Raw genomic sequence first — 18,392 nt, 5'->3', positions numbered from 1 at the left:
GAAGCTCCAACAAGGATTTGCAGAAAGGGAGTAGCTTCCCAGAGGCTCTGTGTGTTGCCTCCAGTCAGGGACCTCAGTGAGGAGGGACTGTAGGGTAGAAGCTGCTTGCCTGACAACTTCCAGGAGGGAAAGGTTGTACTGCATTTTCCTGTGTACTCTCTGTGTGAGCCTGCCTTGTTCTGTGTGAACTCTCAATATGCTGTTTTCCTCAAGCTCCTGCGTGAGTATTAAACCTGTGGTCACTTGCCTCGTGCAAAGTAAATAAACCGTTCCTGATTGTTAAGAACCTCCTGGCGCCCAAGTTGTTTTTGTGTGCACAGTAGCCTGGGGAGAATGTAGTTGTACTACACCATAGAGGGAACACTTCCACTTAGCGAAGGCCCTGGGTGTAAGTCGCGTGTAACCCATGCACTAGTGTTCTAGATGGTGAATTAACCCCCGAGTGGCCCAAATAGGTGTTACATTTATTTATTACTTTATGTTACAGTATACATGGAAGGAAACCATATATTTATGTTTACAGCTTTAGTTTCCAAATATTTCGTAGTTGTTACAGAAGCAATGCAGTTTGAGGCTAAAGCATTGCTTGAGTTTATTGGAAGATGCAATTAAATAATAGTGATTGATAGATATATTTGGGAGTTTTCATCAGAACTCTGTTCATACTTGTATCTGCCAAACCTAACACACATTCAAGTGAATATATAAATACCTCTGTTGCCTGCAGCATGTTCAGCCTCCTCCTGGCGCCCAGCTTTGTAATAGGTTACACCACGTATAACCACAGGCTGAAGGACAGGGGACCTGGGCCTTGGTGTTGGCTGAGGAGGAACTTGTTTGGTTTTGCTGGCTTCTTTTTTGGGGTTTTCTGCTTTTGGTGGCTTTTCCTTTGTAACTTTAGGCAAAGACTTTTCTGCTTCATTCTTTTTGTTGCTGGAAAATTTGGTGAGACCTTTGATTCCTGCTGTGTCCTGAAGAAAAATAGTAGATTTAAGCAGTGCCAGTGGCATATATATATACAGGGAACCCAGATCCAGATTCAGAGAGTCCTCAAACAATGTTTAATCACTTCTTACACTGACTACCCCACTTCCTTTTTATAGGAGGTGCATGGCTGTTCTGAAGCTCTCTGATTTGAAATTCTCCTGATACAATAGAAGTGCACAGTCACATAAGTAAAGGAGTGGCACTTGATCCCTACCTAGAAATTCTTCAACAAGAAATGTATGTTGGGTGTATTTTATTGAGTTTATGAGTGGATGTTGCAACTGGCCACTATAAGTGTACATCAATGTATATACAATATTTTTATGGGCAATATGGCCCCAGAGCATGGACTACATCCAAATTCTGCTTACTCTACCTCAGACAAATCTGAGATATATGAAGAGTGGTGGATTTAGAAAAGGAGGAAGGGTTGGCCTAGAGGTTAAGTGATCAAGGCCCTGGTTGATACCTTGTGACCCTGTGACTTCATCTCCTGGTGTCCCAACATATATAGTGCATCTATAATGGCTGCCCTGCTTGATGTAAAGTGTATTGAGTCCCATCGGAGAAAAGCACTATATTAATGAATCAATTTTTAGGCACATTAAACACAGGGTCTCACTTGGCTAGCACCAACCTGTAACCAGTCGGATCATTCAAACTTGCACTGGGCTATACATAGTGATAGCCAATGAGAATATTTGAACATCCAGTGGGGGCAATGTAATAAGAATTGCACTCCGACATACTTGTAATCCACTGCATACAATCTGACACTTTCTTGAAAACTAAATGTTACCTACTGATTGGTTGTTAAACATGGTGCAAGCTTTGATGGGTTTATGCAACAAAAGTCACAAAGTTAGGCAACTGCAATACAAGCTGTATCACAATACACACAAGATTTGTACTTCTATATGAAACAATGCCGCAACAACATCCTTAAATAATCGCGATTGCAGTTTTAGAGGCTTAATCTATTTATCACTTTAGTCGTACCTGTACTTTGTTCTCCGGTGCGTCCTTCTGTAGCAACTGATACCCCAGATTTGAAATTTCTTTCTTTATACTCAGCATAATTTCGGAATAGTTCTCATATTTCTTCATCTGATTGGACAGGTTCACAACGCTTTCTTTCATAAAGTCGTTCTCTCTGCTTAAATTTGTCTTTATTGTCTTTAAAAGAGGGAAAGGATTTTCTAAATTCATGAAGAAAACCTGCAATTTTTTCGTTAATGTACATGGATTCAAAAAAGAACTACCATTTGTGCACCTTTACTGCAGCCAAGTGCATTTGGTTAAATAAAGGGGCACAAAAAAAGTCCTCCCTATCTTCATCTGAAACTGAATTCCATTGTCCTCACTATATCCTGCCAAAGACAACTGTTTTAGAGGCACAAGTGCTGCCATTTGCAAATAACTCCCAATTTAAAGATAAAAACTAACACAGAATTAAAAAAGACACAGCAAAAAATGTCAGCAAAATTTACAAAATGCTTCTACTGATGAGTTTGCTAAGCACATTTCATCCTGTCACTTGACTGTCTGCCCTCCCACTTCCTTGGATCTGGCTCTGCCCCATTGAACTGAACAAGTTCTTTAACCTTGTATGTCCAGCTAGTGGTATGTATCCCCCTCTGTATTCAGGCACAATCTAATAAATGTTTGCTCTAAAGAAAGCTTTCTTCTCTTCCCAACCCCCATGCCACTCCTGTTGTGTCTTTTGTCTGAAACTTCTTTAGACTCTTGGCTAGAGTCTGTCCCAGACTATTTAACTATTAATTTTGATAGACCATTCACCATTCCAAGTATCTTTTCCAAATTTGCATCAAATTATCATTACCACTCATACCTTATGGGGTACCAACAGTTAGTTTCACCTAGTCTCATAGTCCTATATACCTTCTGCATCAAAAAAAGCTTTTTTTTTTAAGTATTGCCTGTATACCTACTACTCATTTTGTACAGTGTTGCATCTAATTTGGTACAATATTAATACTAGTTCAAGCACTGATCAGTAAAGTCAAAGTCATCTTCAGCATTCCTAAGCTTAGGGCTCTACAAAACTCAAACTAACAGGTAATTGCAGTGGTCTACTAACCCCTGTCCAATAAACTAACATAATAAAAGACTTGGTTATATAATCACAACGTTAGTTAATATGTAACTATGTCTAGAAATAGCAGGAAACTAGGAAAATATCTCGTATCAACTACCGCACTAATCCTTAAAAAGGCAATCAACCACTTGATGTTGATGGCCAAACTGTTAATATTTCCAGTTAATATTAATCTCTGTAAAAATAAATAAATTGCTAAATATTTTGGCAATATGAAGGATAACTTCAAGTCACATGATTTACTTACTATTGTAAAAGGCCTGGAAAGAATGTGTTTTTTTTAATACAGTAAAAAAACAATAATCTAAAAGAATCTCTGCCAAAAAAAACTCTCCAACGCTTTATTTAGGCACAAAACAAGTCTAACACAGAACATCATTCCAATTTAGGATGTCAGTGATTCTCACAATAGAAACTCAAATCTGTCTGTAATGCCAAGAAACACAAGTGTGGGGGCCTGAAAAACAGGATGTAAACAATGATCTCCATTTATTGAGAAAAAGAAAATTAAAATAGCTTCCTGTGCTACAGTTATATAATGTGTGGCTCTAAAATGTGATACTGATACTGAAACATAGTATGTAGGGGTAATAACCTCTTAACTCTACAAGGATACCTTTTACTCCAACATATTTCTTCCTACAGGTGAGGACATTATCAAAGACTAATAATCAATAGCAGTGACAGCATCTTCACCCTGTTGGCCAGGGACTACACGGGTCATTATATCACCTTGTTGGATATAGCTAGCTCAAGTTAGGAGCAAGCTATAAAAAAATTTGTCCCCTCCACTGGTGCCAGACGGAGGAGGTGAGATGCTGCAGCAGCATTTGTTGCCATCAGCTGGAGGCTTTAAGATATTGGCAGTACAGGGAAACCATAGGATGGGGCTGTAGATTATGATACAGTAGTTCTTGAGTGACTAGCAGGTGTTACTGCTAAGTGTTTCTGGAGATACTGCAGCCATAGGAGAACCTGCAGGTAGGGTTGCCACCCGGCCGGTATTCTACCGGCCTAGCCGGTAAAATACCTGCCAAGGCCGGTATTACAAATTTACTGGCAATGTAGCTGCCGGTAAATTTGTAATACGATTAAAAGGAGCCCTCGGCCTGCCCCCAATCCCCTGGAACATCCCCTGAAACTTACCTTTTCTCTTACTTCTTCTAGCGTCCGTGTCGTGACCCCGCCCACTTTGACGTCACAGCCCGCCCCTTTGTGTCCCCGGTCCCCAGCAGCCGGTAAAAGGATTTTAAAAAGGTGGCAACCCTACCTGCAGGGCGTTTAAGGAGGGCTTAAGCAAAGGTTGAATGTCCTCCTTTAAAGGAGAAGGAAAGCTACGGAGGCATTTTATTGCCAATAGATTAACTGCAATAGTGCAAGCTAGAATGCTATATTTATTCTGTAGAATGTTTTACCATACCTGAGTAAAAAGCTCTAGAAACTCTCTGTTTGTTTAGGATAGGAGCTGCAGTATTAATGTGGTGTGACATCACTTCCTGCCTAGGTCTCTCCCTGCTCTGGGCTCAGATTACATTAGAGAAGGGGGGGAGGAGCAAACTGAGCATGCTCATGGCCAGGGCAATGAGGTTTAAGCTGAAGGCAGGAAGTCTGATACAGAAGCCCATGTGTACACAATAGAAGGAAAGAAATGCAGTGTTTCTTTTGACAGGGGATTCAGAGCAGCACTACTTTGGGGGTTTACTGGTATATTTAGATGGACCTTTCTGATAAGGCTTACTTAGTTTTAACCTTTCCTTCTCCTTTAATGTATTCTGGAGTTGAGGGGTTGAAAGAAGAAACAACTCCTTGTACAACAAATTCTGAAAAAAGTTTTTAATGTTGTGCCTAAAATGCTTTCTTTATAAACCACCCTTTTGCTAATAAATGTAGCACTTTATGTTATCAATCTAACTTATGTGTTTGCAGATATGTCCCATTATTCTACACTTCATGGATGCTGCTGAGTGCATTCCTCATATTTTTCAAAATAAGCAAATGCCACAGCTTGAAGTGGGAAAGGAAATTACCTGTCAAAATCCATAGCCTCTTTCACTGGATTTACTGGCAGAGAGCCTTTGATTTATCAATAAAAAACAATTAGTTTCAGAGGGGGGAATGTAGTGTTAGTACTGGAGATTTACTGTAGATACATGTCTTCAAAGACAGATTACAATTCTTCCTAATATACATAGGCTGCAGTTCTAAAATTCTACCCTCTAAGTTCTAATATTGCAACATGTATGTTTGTAAGGACAGTATCATGCCTTGAGAAAAATGCACCCGATGAGGCAAACTCAGGGTTGGATTGGCCTAGCAGATCAGCCCTGTCTAACTGTTGTATGCAAGATGCAAAGTGGACCCTAGGAGGCCCAAACCACAAATAAACAAACTCATATCACCTACAGCCTACTAGGAAGCAACAAGTGCAAACTGCTACCTCAAAATTTCTATAAAACCCATTCTTCCATCTGTTGCTTAATTGAAATGATGAATTCCAGTTTCAACATCTTTCCTCTTGTGTGCCTTCAAAGGTCTTGTATAGTTTTTTTTCTCCCCACATTCTTTCCCACAAAGCCTTGCTTGGGTTTCTCCTAGTCTATAATATCCTCTGCCAAGCCACATAAGACCTTTTAATTTCCACCAAAACCCAGTGTTAATTCATAGGAACTGGCCAACTGTAAACCAGTATATATGTTTTGTTCTTCTCTACAATTCCAACAGCTGTACATACTGTTTATATCTTAGAGGTTAATTTAAGCTTTAGCAAGTGCAAAGTATTCATTGGTTCCATCAACCCACAAGTAAAATGTACTGATCTACTGTTTGAATGCAAACATGTGATTGGTTGCTGTAGGTTTGTAGGTCTTAATTCATCTATTATGTCATTACCGAATAGGTAGAAAACAAGTCTACAGAAAAAGAATCCATATTACTTGGTATTAATCATGTGTTCCCTTTACCTCTAATTTCACATTTATGAATGAAGATGATGTTGTGTTATCTATAAGGGTTTGATTTTTCCCACTTCATCACTTATAATGATGCTTTAATTTTTTTTTTACTGAAGACCACTTTACGGGCAGTAGAATATTTATAATTTGTGATTAAAAAATAGAAATCCATCTTACCTCTTCAAGATTGTTCATCTGTGATACCACTTTATTGATGTAGGAATGCACCTTCATTAGGTCCATGCTGTACAACGTTCCCTCCAGGAGGTCAACCATAGACTGCAGCTGCAAAAAATGACCATAATAGAAGGATTCATTATAAAGGATTGGCTCTCCTTCATGCACACTTTTTTTCGTATGCTTAGTTCAGAGAAGAATGAATGATGTCATTGATCTTGATAGAATAATGAGGCAATTTTAACCAGATCATTATTTTGTGTACAGAACTGTTCCTACTCTACTATATACCAAGCATATAACTAAGTGGAGGGCTGTATTAATCTTGAGGTTGGCAGTGTAAGTCATTGTGTGTCACTGTATGTCTACTTTGGAGAAGAGGTGCTTGAAAGGGTACATTACTTAGTGTGAAAAGTTAAAGGACATTATTCACAGATAACACGGGATCTTTTTTTCACATAATAAAAAGCACAAGAGTCTATCCCTTCAGACTTGAGGAACAGCATTTTTAAAGCAACACAACTGATCACTGTTCACTGTGAGGCCAGTAAAGTTGCTGAATGCCTGATGATGATGTGATGGAATTTTCTCTTGAAGGAACAGTAACACCAAAAAATTAAAGTGTTTAAAGGAATTGCACACAATGTACTGTTGTCCTACACTGGTAAAACTGGTGACTTTGCTTCATAAACACTACTATAGTCAGGGTCGGACTGGGCCGGCAGGACATGGGGAAAAAACCTGGTGGAGAACAGAGTTCCACAACACTAAATATTTTTAAATCCAAAATCTTTATTCGTCCATGTTTAAAAAGACACACTGCATAGTATTGACGCATTTCGGGCGCAGACGCCCTTAATCATAAGCATAGTAAAAAAAAAACGGTGGACCCCCGGCTCTTGTGGACCCTGCCAGCCCAGATTCGAACCCTGCTCTGCTTCTTCCTGCTGCAACCTCCCTTCTTCAGGCCAGTCGTGGAAAAAACACATGCAGCGCGCGCACGGGGGGTTCCGGAGACCCAGTCCAACCCTGATTATAGTTTATATAAACAAACTGCCGTGTAGCCATGAGGGCAGCCATTCAAACACAGGATACACAGTAGATAAATTCTGAAGAATCCAATTGTATACTACAGAGGTTATCTGTTATCTATCTGCTGTGTATCCTGTGGCTTTTCTCCTTTTTTAGCTTTGAATGGCTGCCCCCCATGTCTACACAGCAGCTTGTTTATATGAACTATAGTAGAGTTTATGAAGCAAAAACACCAGTTATACAAGTGTAGTGCAACCAGTACATTATATAGTGAATAAAGTACCCCCTCTTGCAAAATATAAGGATATTATAAGTTATCGAGGAGTTTCATGACCATATAAAAACACGAGGCCGAAGGCCGAGTGTTTTTATACAGGTCATGGAACTCCAAGGTAACTTCTAATAGCCTCATATTTTGCAACTGGGGGTACTTTATTTATTATAATACACAAGTTTCAATGAGTCATGTGACAGAAATGACATCAGAACTCAATGTTTATAACTGATGACATAAGAACTTACCGTTTATAAGGATATAATTTACAAGATATTCATGGCTTTTGTGTATTATAAACTGGTATTACTTTAATGCACTTGAATTTTTATTGTGCTGCTGTTCCTTTAGGTTAGTTGAATCAGCTCCCAATTCTCTACACCTGAGAGTCCTGTTGCACGTGCCTTGAATGGCCACTTCCCAATTCCCTTGCACAAAATTCCTTGAAGTACAGCACCGCAAATTTTCTTTGAATAAAAATGCATTTATTGGGAACACTGGCAGGACCTGGATAAGCGACGTTAGGCTCGGTGTAGCCTGAAACGTCACTTATCCAGGTCCTGCCAGTGTTCCAAATAAAGGCATTTTTATTCAAAGAAAATTTGTGGTGCTGTACTTCAAGGATTTTTTTCCTCAATCTTTTTTAGCCATGAACCATATTCAAATGTAAAAACAGTTGCCATGACACATGGCAGTCTGGCTGATATCATGCTTGCAGGGAGAATTGCACCAAACAAAACACACTTCCCTGCCTGTCATCATTTGATATTAAACATAAAATGGCAAACAATCTAACCATCAATATAGGGAAGGGTATTTTTATTTTGGGGAGGTATGTCACAAGAATATTCGATTTTTTACCCGAGCCCCTTGCCAAGCTAGATATTGTATTGAAAGTTGGTTTACAAATTGTACACAGACCATGGGCTGTTTTTATTTTCCTACACTTAGCTTAGGATGCAATTAGAGTTAGCAAATTGCAAATTTACATATGCCTTTTGCTTGCAGGAAACTTTGTCTTCAACATTTGGTTTATAGAAAAGAAGGATTTTCCCGAATCTTTGAAAATGGCAATGGAAAGTTTTTGTCATTATGGTCTTTTTTCCTGTTAATATTCTCAGTATAGGACATGCAGAAGAAAAAAACAAGAATCTTTAGCATGTATTTTTTCCAGAGCATAGTGTTTAGTAAGAGCTTGTGACATTTGCCACAATTGGATTTCAAAGGCTTCTTTGTAGATCCCAAACATTAGAACGTTATTGCCATGAAGTGGAATTTACCAAAGTCCTGAATCTGAATCCGTGTCTTGCGCTCAGTACTGCTTTTTGTTGCATTTACAGCAATGGTTGTACTTTTTCCTGATCTGACCCAAAGTAGTCCCTTCAGCCATTACAGTAGCACAATGAGTTGGAGAGAAATATTATTAATATATATATATATTAATAGGCTAATACATGTTATATCAGATATGTGCCCACTTCTGAAACCAGTGGCAGCAGTAGGACAGAGACGGAGTCCCAACCTTTGTTACCCTTGAGCAACATTTAGCTGTAAAAAGAGTTTGGGAGCAGCTCAAGCATTAAAAATATTTTTGGGTGGCGCAAAATAAGTTCTGTGATTGGCCATTTGGCAGCCCCTATGTGGAATATGTCAGCCTAAAGGAGGCTCTGTTTGACAGTACACTCAGTTATTATGCAAAACTTGCCTCCATGCCAGGAATTCAATTCAAAAATAAGAACCTGCTTTGAGGCTACTGGGAGTAATTCACGAAAAAACAGCATTGGGCAGGCATCAATCCAGAACGTCCAACAATAGTAGATTCCAAGAGCCAACAATTGAGTATAATAAATATAATACTTTATTTTACATTACATCTAAAAGGATAATGCCTGATGCGTTTCGTGTCACGCAGGGACACTCTATCATTAAGTGTCCCTGCGTGACACGAAACGCGTCAGGCATTATCCTTTTAGATGTAATGTAAAATAAAGTATTATATTTTTTATACTCAATTGTTGGCTCTTGGAATCTACTATCGTTGGACATTCCGGATTGATGCCTTCCCAATGCTGTTTTTTTGTGAATTACTCCCCTATGCTGAAGGTCTGAGACATGAGCACCCTGACCCAACTGGGCATGCGGTAAGCTTATCCTAATGATACATTAGATTTATGCTTTTCGTGAAATTTTGGTTTATTGTTGAGGCTACTGGGAGCAACATCCAAATGGTTGGTGAGAAACATGTTGCTCCCCACTGGTTGGGGATCAGTGGGCTAAAAAGAAAAGAGGGACCCAGCTACACAGAAAAGCTAGAAGACCCAAATGTATGTCGGGAATGTCTAATACATCACCCTTCATCTCCAGTTATACTATTCATCCAAGCATCACGGACAGGAGTGATACTTCTTATTGGGGGGGGGGGGTTACAAAGGAGTAAAAGTAAAATCCCTAATGTATAGTTTGCATCTATACTTTTATCACTGCATATGGTTGTCCCATGTACAGAAGCCTAGCCTTAAGGTGGCCATAGACACACAGATAATATCGTACAAAACGAATTTTCGTCCGATATTCGTTGCGTGTATGGTGGAAAAAGAGCCGACCGATATCGGCAGAAGACTTGGGTATCGGTCGGCTTGTCGATCGGGCTGGACGGAAAATATTGATCGGGTGCCTTGGAAGGTACCCAAACATTGGCCATTGTTAGTGCTGAATTGTCAGATACAGGCAGAATTCTATTGTTTCTTCCTGTATATCTACCTGTATATCTACCTGTATATCTGACGATTCAGCTCTACACGTGTGTATTAAAACGAACGATCTTTCTTGGAAAGATCTTTTCCAAGAAAGATCGTAATTGTTACGTCTATGGCCACCTTTAGCCACCAGATCTCCTCTGCCCATTACTGGGCTCTCTGGTCTGCCATACCACCAGCCTATGCCCAGTTATGGAATGCTAAAACTGATCAGCATAAAATTCCCCAAAAACCTAAATGACTATTTAGTCTTGCAGAAAGGTTGGCATTCCTTCCTGGCTCTAAAATGGCACTTATATTTTATTGTTTACAGGATCAGTCAGATACACATGCACTGGTCTTAGGTGCTAAACTCATAGCAAAGCAGGAAAGGAGAAACACAGATCTGGACCCAGAACATACAAACATATGAACATTGGCTCCTGATGAATGTGACCCTAGACTGTAAAATCACCTGGGGCATGGACTAATGATGAACAATCTCTGTAATATACAGAGTACAGTACATATGTCAGTGCTACATCAAGGATAATAATAAACTGAGTGTTATAAAGAAGTTTCAAATTAGATTCTCTTTTATTTCCCCTTTAATGTAGAAATTTGCTTTATAAACTAAGTAAAAAAAAAAAATTACAAGAAATATCTGACGAGGGCATGACTGCATTAAAATATGATCCCTCAGGGAAAAACATTCAGCCAGATAATTCTTATAAACACGTGGGAGAATGAAATAAATGTTATTTAAGATAAGATGATTGATGCAAATGTGAGCTATGGATTATCATTTTCCCACTGCGCAAGACTTCAAATTACAGTTTTATTTAGACAAGAGTCGAAAGTTTAGGGGTTGGACATCATCCTCTGACAGATCAGTTGAGAGGAACCTTAGGGAGTTAGCCCAGAAAACAGATTTCTGGTTTTATGAGATAAAACATTAATCACAGAGGCTTTCCCATGACGTTCTGTGAAAGGGATAAAATTAGTTGGTAAGTGCAGGCACGCACATTTGACTTGCCTTTCCACAGACATGGCTTAGAGTTGCTATAGTTCACTTAACCAACAGTTCTTAGCAAAGATGCTCTGGAGCAAGGAATGGGTTCAAATCCAAGGACCATTCCTTGTTACATAGTTAGTTACATAGTTAAATTGGGTTGAAAAAAGACAAAGTCCATCAAGTTCAACCCCTCCAAATGAAAACCCAGCATCCATACATACACCCCTCCCTACTTTTAATTAAATTCTATATACCCATACCTATACTAACTATAGAGCTTAGTATCACAATAGCCTTTGATATTATGTCTGTCCAAAAAATTGTGATATTGAACATGGTCATTAAGGAGAACTAAAGCTGGCCATAGATGCAAAGATCTGATCGTACGAATCGAGGATACGATTTTCGAACCGTGTGTGGAGAGTCCCGACATTTTTCGTCCGCCGGAGATCGGTTGTTTGGTCGATCGGACAGGTTAGAAAATTTCTGTCGGATGCCGATAATATCTCTGCGTGTATTGCCAATCGTACGATTTTCAGTGGGAGACTGTCACTAGCTTTGGTTGGACATTGATATCGTACGATTGCTGTCAGGAGCAGAACATTGCTGATCTGTTCTTTAACTAATCTGACTGGTAAGAATTTGATCTGAATGGTTAGTGGCGGGTCGGGAGATGGGAAAGTCCGATCGTACGATGATCCGTACGATCAGATCTTTGCATCTATGGCCAGCTTAAATCGTAACAAAAAAGTGGGATATATTTGATGAACTGTTTTTTTTATTTGCTGGTATAGATAGGTAGGTTAAGATAAGGCAACCATAGCCTGTTATTAGTTAAAGGAATTGTTCAGTGTAAAAATAAAAACTGGCTAAATAGATAGCCTGTGCAAAATAAAAAATGTATCTAATATAGTTAGTTAGCCAAAAATGCAATGTATAAAGGCTGGAGTGATTTGATGTATAACAAGTCAGTCAGAACCTGCTTTTCAGCTCTCTTGGTTTACACAGACTGGTTACCCTGGTTACCAGGCAGTAGCCAATCAGAGACTTGAGGGGGGGCCACATGGGTCATATCTGTTGCTTTTGAATCTGAGCTGAATGCTGAGGATCAATTACAAACTCACTGAACAGAAATGTACCATGTGGCCCCCCTTCAAGTCGCTGACTAACTCAGAGTTATAGAGCTGAAAAGCAGGAAGTTGGATTCTGGCTGTTTTATTAGACATCTGTTCACTCCAGTCTTTATACATTACATTTTTGGCTAACTAACTATATTAGAAACATTTTTTATTTTGCACAGCCTATCTATTTACCCAGTTTTTATTTTCACACTGAACTATTCCTTTAAGATCTGTTCCTCCAATCTGCACTGGGCTGGCCTGCAGGGCACCAGGAGAAAACCTGGTGGGCCCCCAATCTCTTGGGTTCCATGGTCTGGGCACATGGTTAGGCTATTTAGTACAGTGTTGGGAGCATGGGGGGTAGTGGGGAATACAGCAATCAATAATCAGAGGTAAAAATAATCAACCCTAGAGGGAGGGGTATGTTGGAGCTGGCTGGAAGGGGCCCTTATCTTGGATTTTACCGTGGGCCATATCTCCCCCACTGCCTCTGAAGATGCCCAAATTAGCTACCCAGCTGCTATTCTGCAAACCACATGCCTAGACTGCTGCCGTCTGCTAACTCACTACATACTGTATTTATAGAACATAAATTCTAAATGCATTAGAAGCATTTTGCATCAGAACTTAAAAGTTGTCCCTAATGCATCAACTGAACCTTGTTCTGCTTGATGATTTGTGACTTCAAAGATTAGCAGTGCTGGGTCAAGTTGTATTAGCACCCAGGCAAGCCTACCACAATCGGTGGCTAGCACCCCATCAGGTAACAAGCAGGGAGAAATGGCAAGACTGAAGCCCCTATCAACCTTCCCACTAATCACCTTTGTGTTGGCTGTCATTTCTGCTGCATGCCTGTGTTAGCACCCAATTCCAGAGCCTGAGTTGAATTAAGGATAGACAGAAGAGGTTCATACCTAGCACCAACACCCAGTGCTGTTGTGCCCTAGAACATAAAAAGTCAAAAACATCTGCTCTATAGGGCAGTTTCTCTGTGTACACAACAGTTGTGTACATCACAGTGTATAATAAGTAGTATTAACAGTTATAGATATGATGTTTATGGCACCATCTTGGAGATGAGTAATAATGAAAAATTGCATTTATATAAGGGTTAAACTGCAGGGTGCAGCAGTTGTGTTTAAGTTGGCTCCAGGTCTGCGTGCAACTGAGCATTTCAAGGTCAAACTGAAGCCACCCATTCTTCAGTCTTGCTTATATGACATAGCTATTTGCTATAAAGAATGACTAGGTTAGACTTTAGATTTAACCACCTACATGAAAAGTTACCATCTGGCCTTTCCTTTAAAAAACTAGACGTGTACAATAGGTTTTTTTAAAGTCCCAAATAAGGGAATTGGAGTTGTTGGATTGTGAGTATGAAATTCACTGGAAACAACAGTTTTTCGCTACCAATATCTTCTTAAATTGTTTCCACTGTATATGTTCCTATTACCTGCGCTGCATTAATACAATCCATGCAAATATAGAGTTTGGGGCGAGATTGATAAGAAAACCTCACCTATACTAGCAAAATCATAGAAGCCAGGATTCTCAGGAAACCATAAGAGATTGTAATTGAAAATGTCAACAATCCTTTTTGGTACCTTAAATAGCTCTGGAGCTTGTTTCTTCATTTTTTCCATCTTCCACTCATTTTCACAAGGATTGAGAGACGATGGAGGGGCTGTACAGGAACACTTGCAATCTGAGCCCGAACTGACCGTCTCCACTGTATAATAATCTTCCACGCGCATGTTGCCGCCTTTAACACGGGAACAGGCCTCTTTGCTTAATGGTCTCATAATGCATTTACATCGACAGTCTGAGCCCTCAGAAGTCATCCGAACTTGATCTGTATCGCCCAACACCTAAGAAAACAAAGGTTATGCATTTAGCTATGCAGTGCTGGAACAAGGCAATGAAAAGCCTCATGGTAGACAAGGTTGTGGGCTATGTTATTCAAATGCACCATAAAACAAATTGCTATTTCAATATTTACAGCTAAATGGCACAGCAAAAGTGGTTGGCACTAGTGTAAGCCCAATTCCCAACAGAGGGGACTTTCTTTATTGCGAGAGAGAGAGAGAGAATATGTAGTTGTCTCAGCTCTGATACAGGAATTATTCTTAGCTTGCCATGCACAAACATGCCATGCACATCGCACAATATGGCTGACTACTTGCTGGAGAAAGAAACTAGTTTTCATGAACACCTATAGTATTTAATTAATATAAGTTCAATTCTAAGTGGTCACAGAAAACAATATTTAACCTGCTATGAATGGTAATAGTTATATAAACATAGCATAGCGTACGTCACATGCCCTAAACTTTGGGGACAACTGTATGAATATGACCAGCCTTCACCTTTAATAGAGGATTATTATGAATATGACATCATTAACTACTTTTATACATACCAACACTTTTTTGTTAAAAACATGATGACTTCAGTTTTACATTACATTTCAGTAGAATTCCCTTTGAAAAATGCTCTGTTGGTGTGGCTTAAAAAACTTTGTTCTTAAGGTATATCACCACCAGGTCAGTCCAGTGTCATGTTTGTTATTATACAGGAGATCAGTAGCTGCTATGTGTAGGTTTCTATGATGCACCACCTTAAATTTCCAAAATGCCATGTTCTGACCATGCCCATCCTTAACCCCAACCTATCCTACCCTTCACATTCTAGTAACCCCTGTATATTGTCAACCAGCAGTAGATGATAGGGGGGAATGCCTATATGAATGCTTTGGAGATAAACCAGAGTCCCATTTAATACACTCAAAAAACTAAGTGTACCCTACTGCAAGCCGTGCAGTTTGACAAGCACTGCTCAAAGTTGTGTACTTAAAAATGCAACCTTTTCAATATTATAGTCTTCTTTTAAATTCTGATACCAGATCACTAAAGAATTAATGTACTGCCCACAGACTGAAATAAATGTTAACATATATATATATATATATATATATATATATATATATATATATGTAGCACACCCTTGAGTGAGACTAATATATATATGGGTAACTCCAGCACACTCAGTGACACCCCATTGAACGGACCACAATAATGATAAACAGTGATATCTCTTTTCTTTATTAAGCATAACAAATAATCAGCAGGGATTCGACTATGATTTAAAATATTAAAGCAAGATATATATGTATAACAATACACCAACCAACAATGACACCATTTAAATTGCTAATACAAAGTATGCAGAAAATATATGTGCTAAATGTTGTAACTTAATTTCCCTGTCACAGTCCCAGATGATTTGTGCACGTTGGGGCCCTTATTGAGTTTAGCTTATTGGCCAATAGCACTGATCCTTTCCTCTGTCGGTTAGCAGTATAACTCTATAAACTTAGTGAAGAAACACTTTCCTCCCAGGTGAGAAATGACTTGGCAGAGTGTATAGTTCAGCAACAGATGGATTAGCTCCTATTGTTTGATAATACACAGTTCCCCAATAGTGTGTGGTGTTGCAGGTTACTCACAGTCTGTGCTCCAAACTCTGTATCACCTTTAGTAACAGACCTCAGATGGGATGCAGGCAGCTCTGTTCTCTAGCAGCTGAAATCACCTGGGCCTCTTTGCAGCATGTCAGCCTAGGACTCTCCCACCAACCGCAGGCCGTTTCCCCCTGCTCCCTTTCTGGCTAGCACTGATAGCTCTTTTACAGGTGCTAGTCTAGGACTGGGATAGCAGGGTCAGCTTCTCCCAGTAGCAGCTTCTCCTGGGGCAGGATCCCTGCAGATGTCTCTCCCCTCTGGCAGCTCTCCCACGCAGAGCAGGTACAGCAGGTAGGCAGCAGTCAGCAGTTTTTCCCCCCGCAGGCACACACTTCTCTCCCTTTTTTATAGTCCAGCAGTGTGGTCCTCAAAACATTTTTCGCCCTTTCTTATCATTGGTGGATTAAAGCCCCAGCCAGGTCCTCAGCTCTGAGGCATGCTGGGATATGTAGTCCTGTAGACTGTCTATGCAGCACTTGTTCGTGTTTCTTGCTTTAGATAGGGGTGTTACACTCTCCCCCGACCACAAATCTTGAGTCCTCTCAAGAGCAACCTCTGAGCATAATTAGCAATGCATAATATATGACAGGTACATACATGTATAAGTAACATAACTCAAATTTGTATATCTACCAAGTAAGGACATTGAAAATACACCACAGATCTACACTGAGTTGGGATGTCACCTGAAGAGTGTGCAGTAGAGGGAACATGGGCGTAGGCATTTCTATGGGCCACAATCACAGTCTTTTCTGTACTATTGCCCAGAGAATCATAAGTAAGCCTTTGAGGTGGTCTGATTACTCTGGGTTCTCTTGTGTTAAACACTCTTGACTCTATATGTTCTTCATCACAGTCAACTCTGGAGCCAACATCAGTATCATTCTCTAGGGTAGGTGGTAGGTTGTCTGACAGTTCATGTACAGATTCGTTTCCATTTGTGATAGATGTGTCAGGAGCAACCTCTGACACCTGGGAAGGTACATCATCTATATTTTCAATTAACTCAGGATTTTCTGGAATAAACTCTGGAGCATTTACATTTAATTCTGTAGTGGGTTCCTCACTATTTAAAGCAGGTCTCTCTGAGTCTGTTTCATAGAAGAAATAGTTTAAACCCCATTCCTCTTCTTCAGATTCATCTTCACTTGAGTAGATGCGACAGTCAGCCCTAGGTACAGTAGGAGTTTGACTCTGAATTCTCTTTGACCTTCTGGGTCTGATGTTTTTGGGAGGTGTATCATCTACGGATCTAGGCTCTCTTACTGTTGGGCCAATAGGAAGTAGATGGTTCCTATGCCATGTTTTAATAGGATGATTCTTTCCTTCAGGCCTGATCTGATATACCGGAATGTTTGGAAGTTGAGCACAAATTATATAAGGTTGCGATCCCCATCTGTCAGCTAGTTTGTGTTTTCCTGGTAGCCCCAGATTTCTTAGGAGAACTCTGTCTCCAGGCTGTAAATCATGGAATTTCACTTTCTGGTCATACCGGGCTTTATTCTGCTGATTTCTATTCCCTGATGCTACTTGAGCCTTCTCAAAGGCCTGTTGCAAGTTTCTTTTAGTCTCTCCACATAACTTTGGTGTGATTTAGCAGGGGTATCATCCGCAGTAACTCCAAAGGCCATATCTATAGGAAGTCTAGCTTCACGTCCAAACATTAAGAAGTAAGGTGAGTAGCCTGTGGCATCATGCTTAGTGCTATTGTATGCATGTACTAGGGTGGCCACATGATGGCTCCAATGTGTTTTCTGTTCTGAAGTTAGGGTACCCAGCATATCTAACAAAGTTCTGTTAAACCTTTCAGGCTGTGGGTCCCCCTGTGGGTGGTACGGAGTCGTTCTGGATTTATGCACTCCCAGTAGCAGTAACAATTCATGGACAAGTTTACTTTCAAAGTCTCTGCCTTGATCCGAATGTATTCTATGTGGTAGCCCATAATGAACAAAGAATTTTTCAACGAGCACTTTAGCTACTGTGATAGCCCGTTGATCTTTAGTTGGAAATGCTTGAGCATACCTAGTGAAATGATCTGTGATTACTAGGATGTTGCTGATGCCACCTTTATCTGGTTCAAGTGATAAAAAGTCAATACACACAAGGTCCATGGGCCCTTGACTTTCAATGTGACCCATAGGGGCATTCCGGGTTGGTAAAGTCTTTCTCTGTATACACCGCAAACAGGACCTGCAGTAATCTTCCACATCTTGCTTCATGCAAGGCCAGTAGAAACGGTCTCTTACTAGTCCTAAAGTCTTTTCATAGCCCAAATGACCATGTTCATCATGTAATGACACAAGGACACTTTCTCTATGTTTTTGTGGAAGCAGTAACTGCCATTTCTCTTGGTTTTGTTTATTGGGAGCCCTTCTATAGACCATTCCATCTCTCAATGTTAGTTTTTCCCATTCCTTTATCAAAAGTTTAGCAAGGGGATGAGAGTCAGCTTTAAGTACTT

The 18,392-nt window shown here is 39.9% G+C and overlaps 1 protein-coding gene across 1 annotated transcript in view; it reads right to left on the bottom strand.

Moving 5' to 3' along the window:
- Positions 1–18,392, bottom strand: part of olfml2a.S (olfactomedin like 2A S homeolog) — a 55,354-nt gene that overhangs the window by 13,659 nt on the left and 23,303 nt on the right. The window contains exons 2-5 of the mRNA XM_018232860.2: positions 14,016–14,279; positions 6,235–6,342; positions 1,987–2,163; positions 713–971 (exon numbers count right to left, since the gene is read on the bottom strand). Of these exons, the coding sequence (XP_018088349.1) occupies positions 713–971; positions 1,987–2,163; positions 6,235–6,342; positions 14,016–14,279 (808 nt within the window). The remainder of the gene's footprint in view (positions 1–712; positions 972–1,986; positions 2,164–6,234; positions 6,343–14,015; positions 14,280–18,392) is intronic.

The sequence above is a fragment of the Xenopus laevis genome, chromosome 8S, assembly GCF_017654675.1.
Source record: "Xenopus laevis strain J_2021 chromosome 8S, Xenopus_laevis_v10.1, whole genome shotgun sequence".
In the NCBI taxonomy this organism is placed as follows: domain Eukaryota; kingdom Metazoa; phylum Chordata; class Amphibia; order Anura; family Pipidae; genus Xenopus; species Xenopus laevis.
Note: the sequence above shows the minus strand (reverse complement) of the source record. Positions and strands in the feature narration are given on the sequence as shown.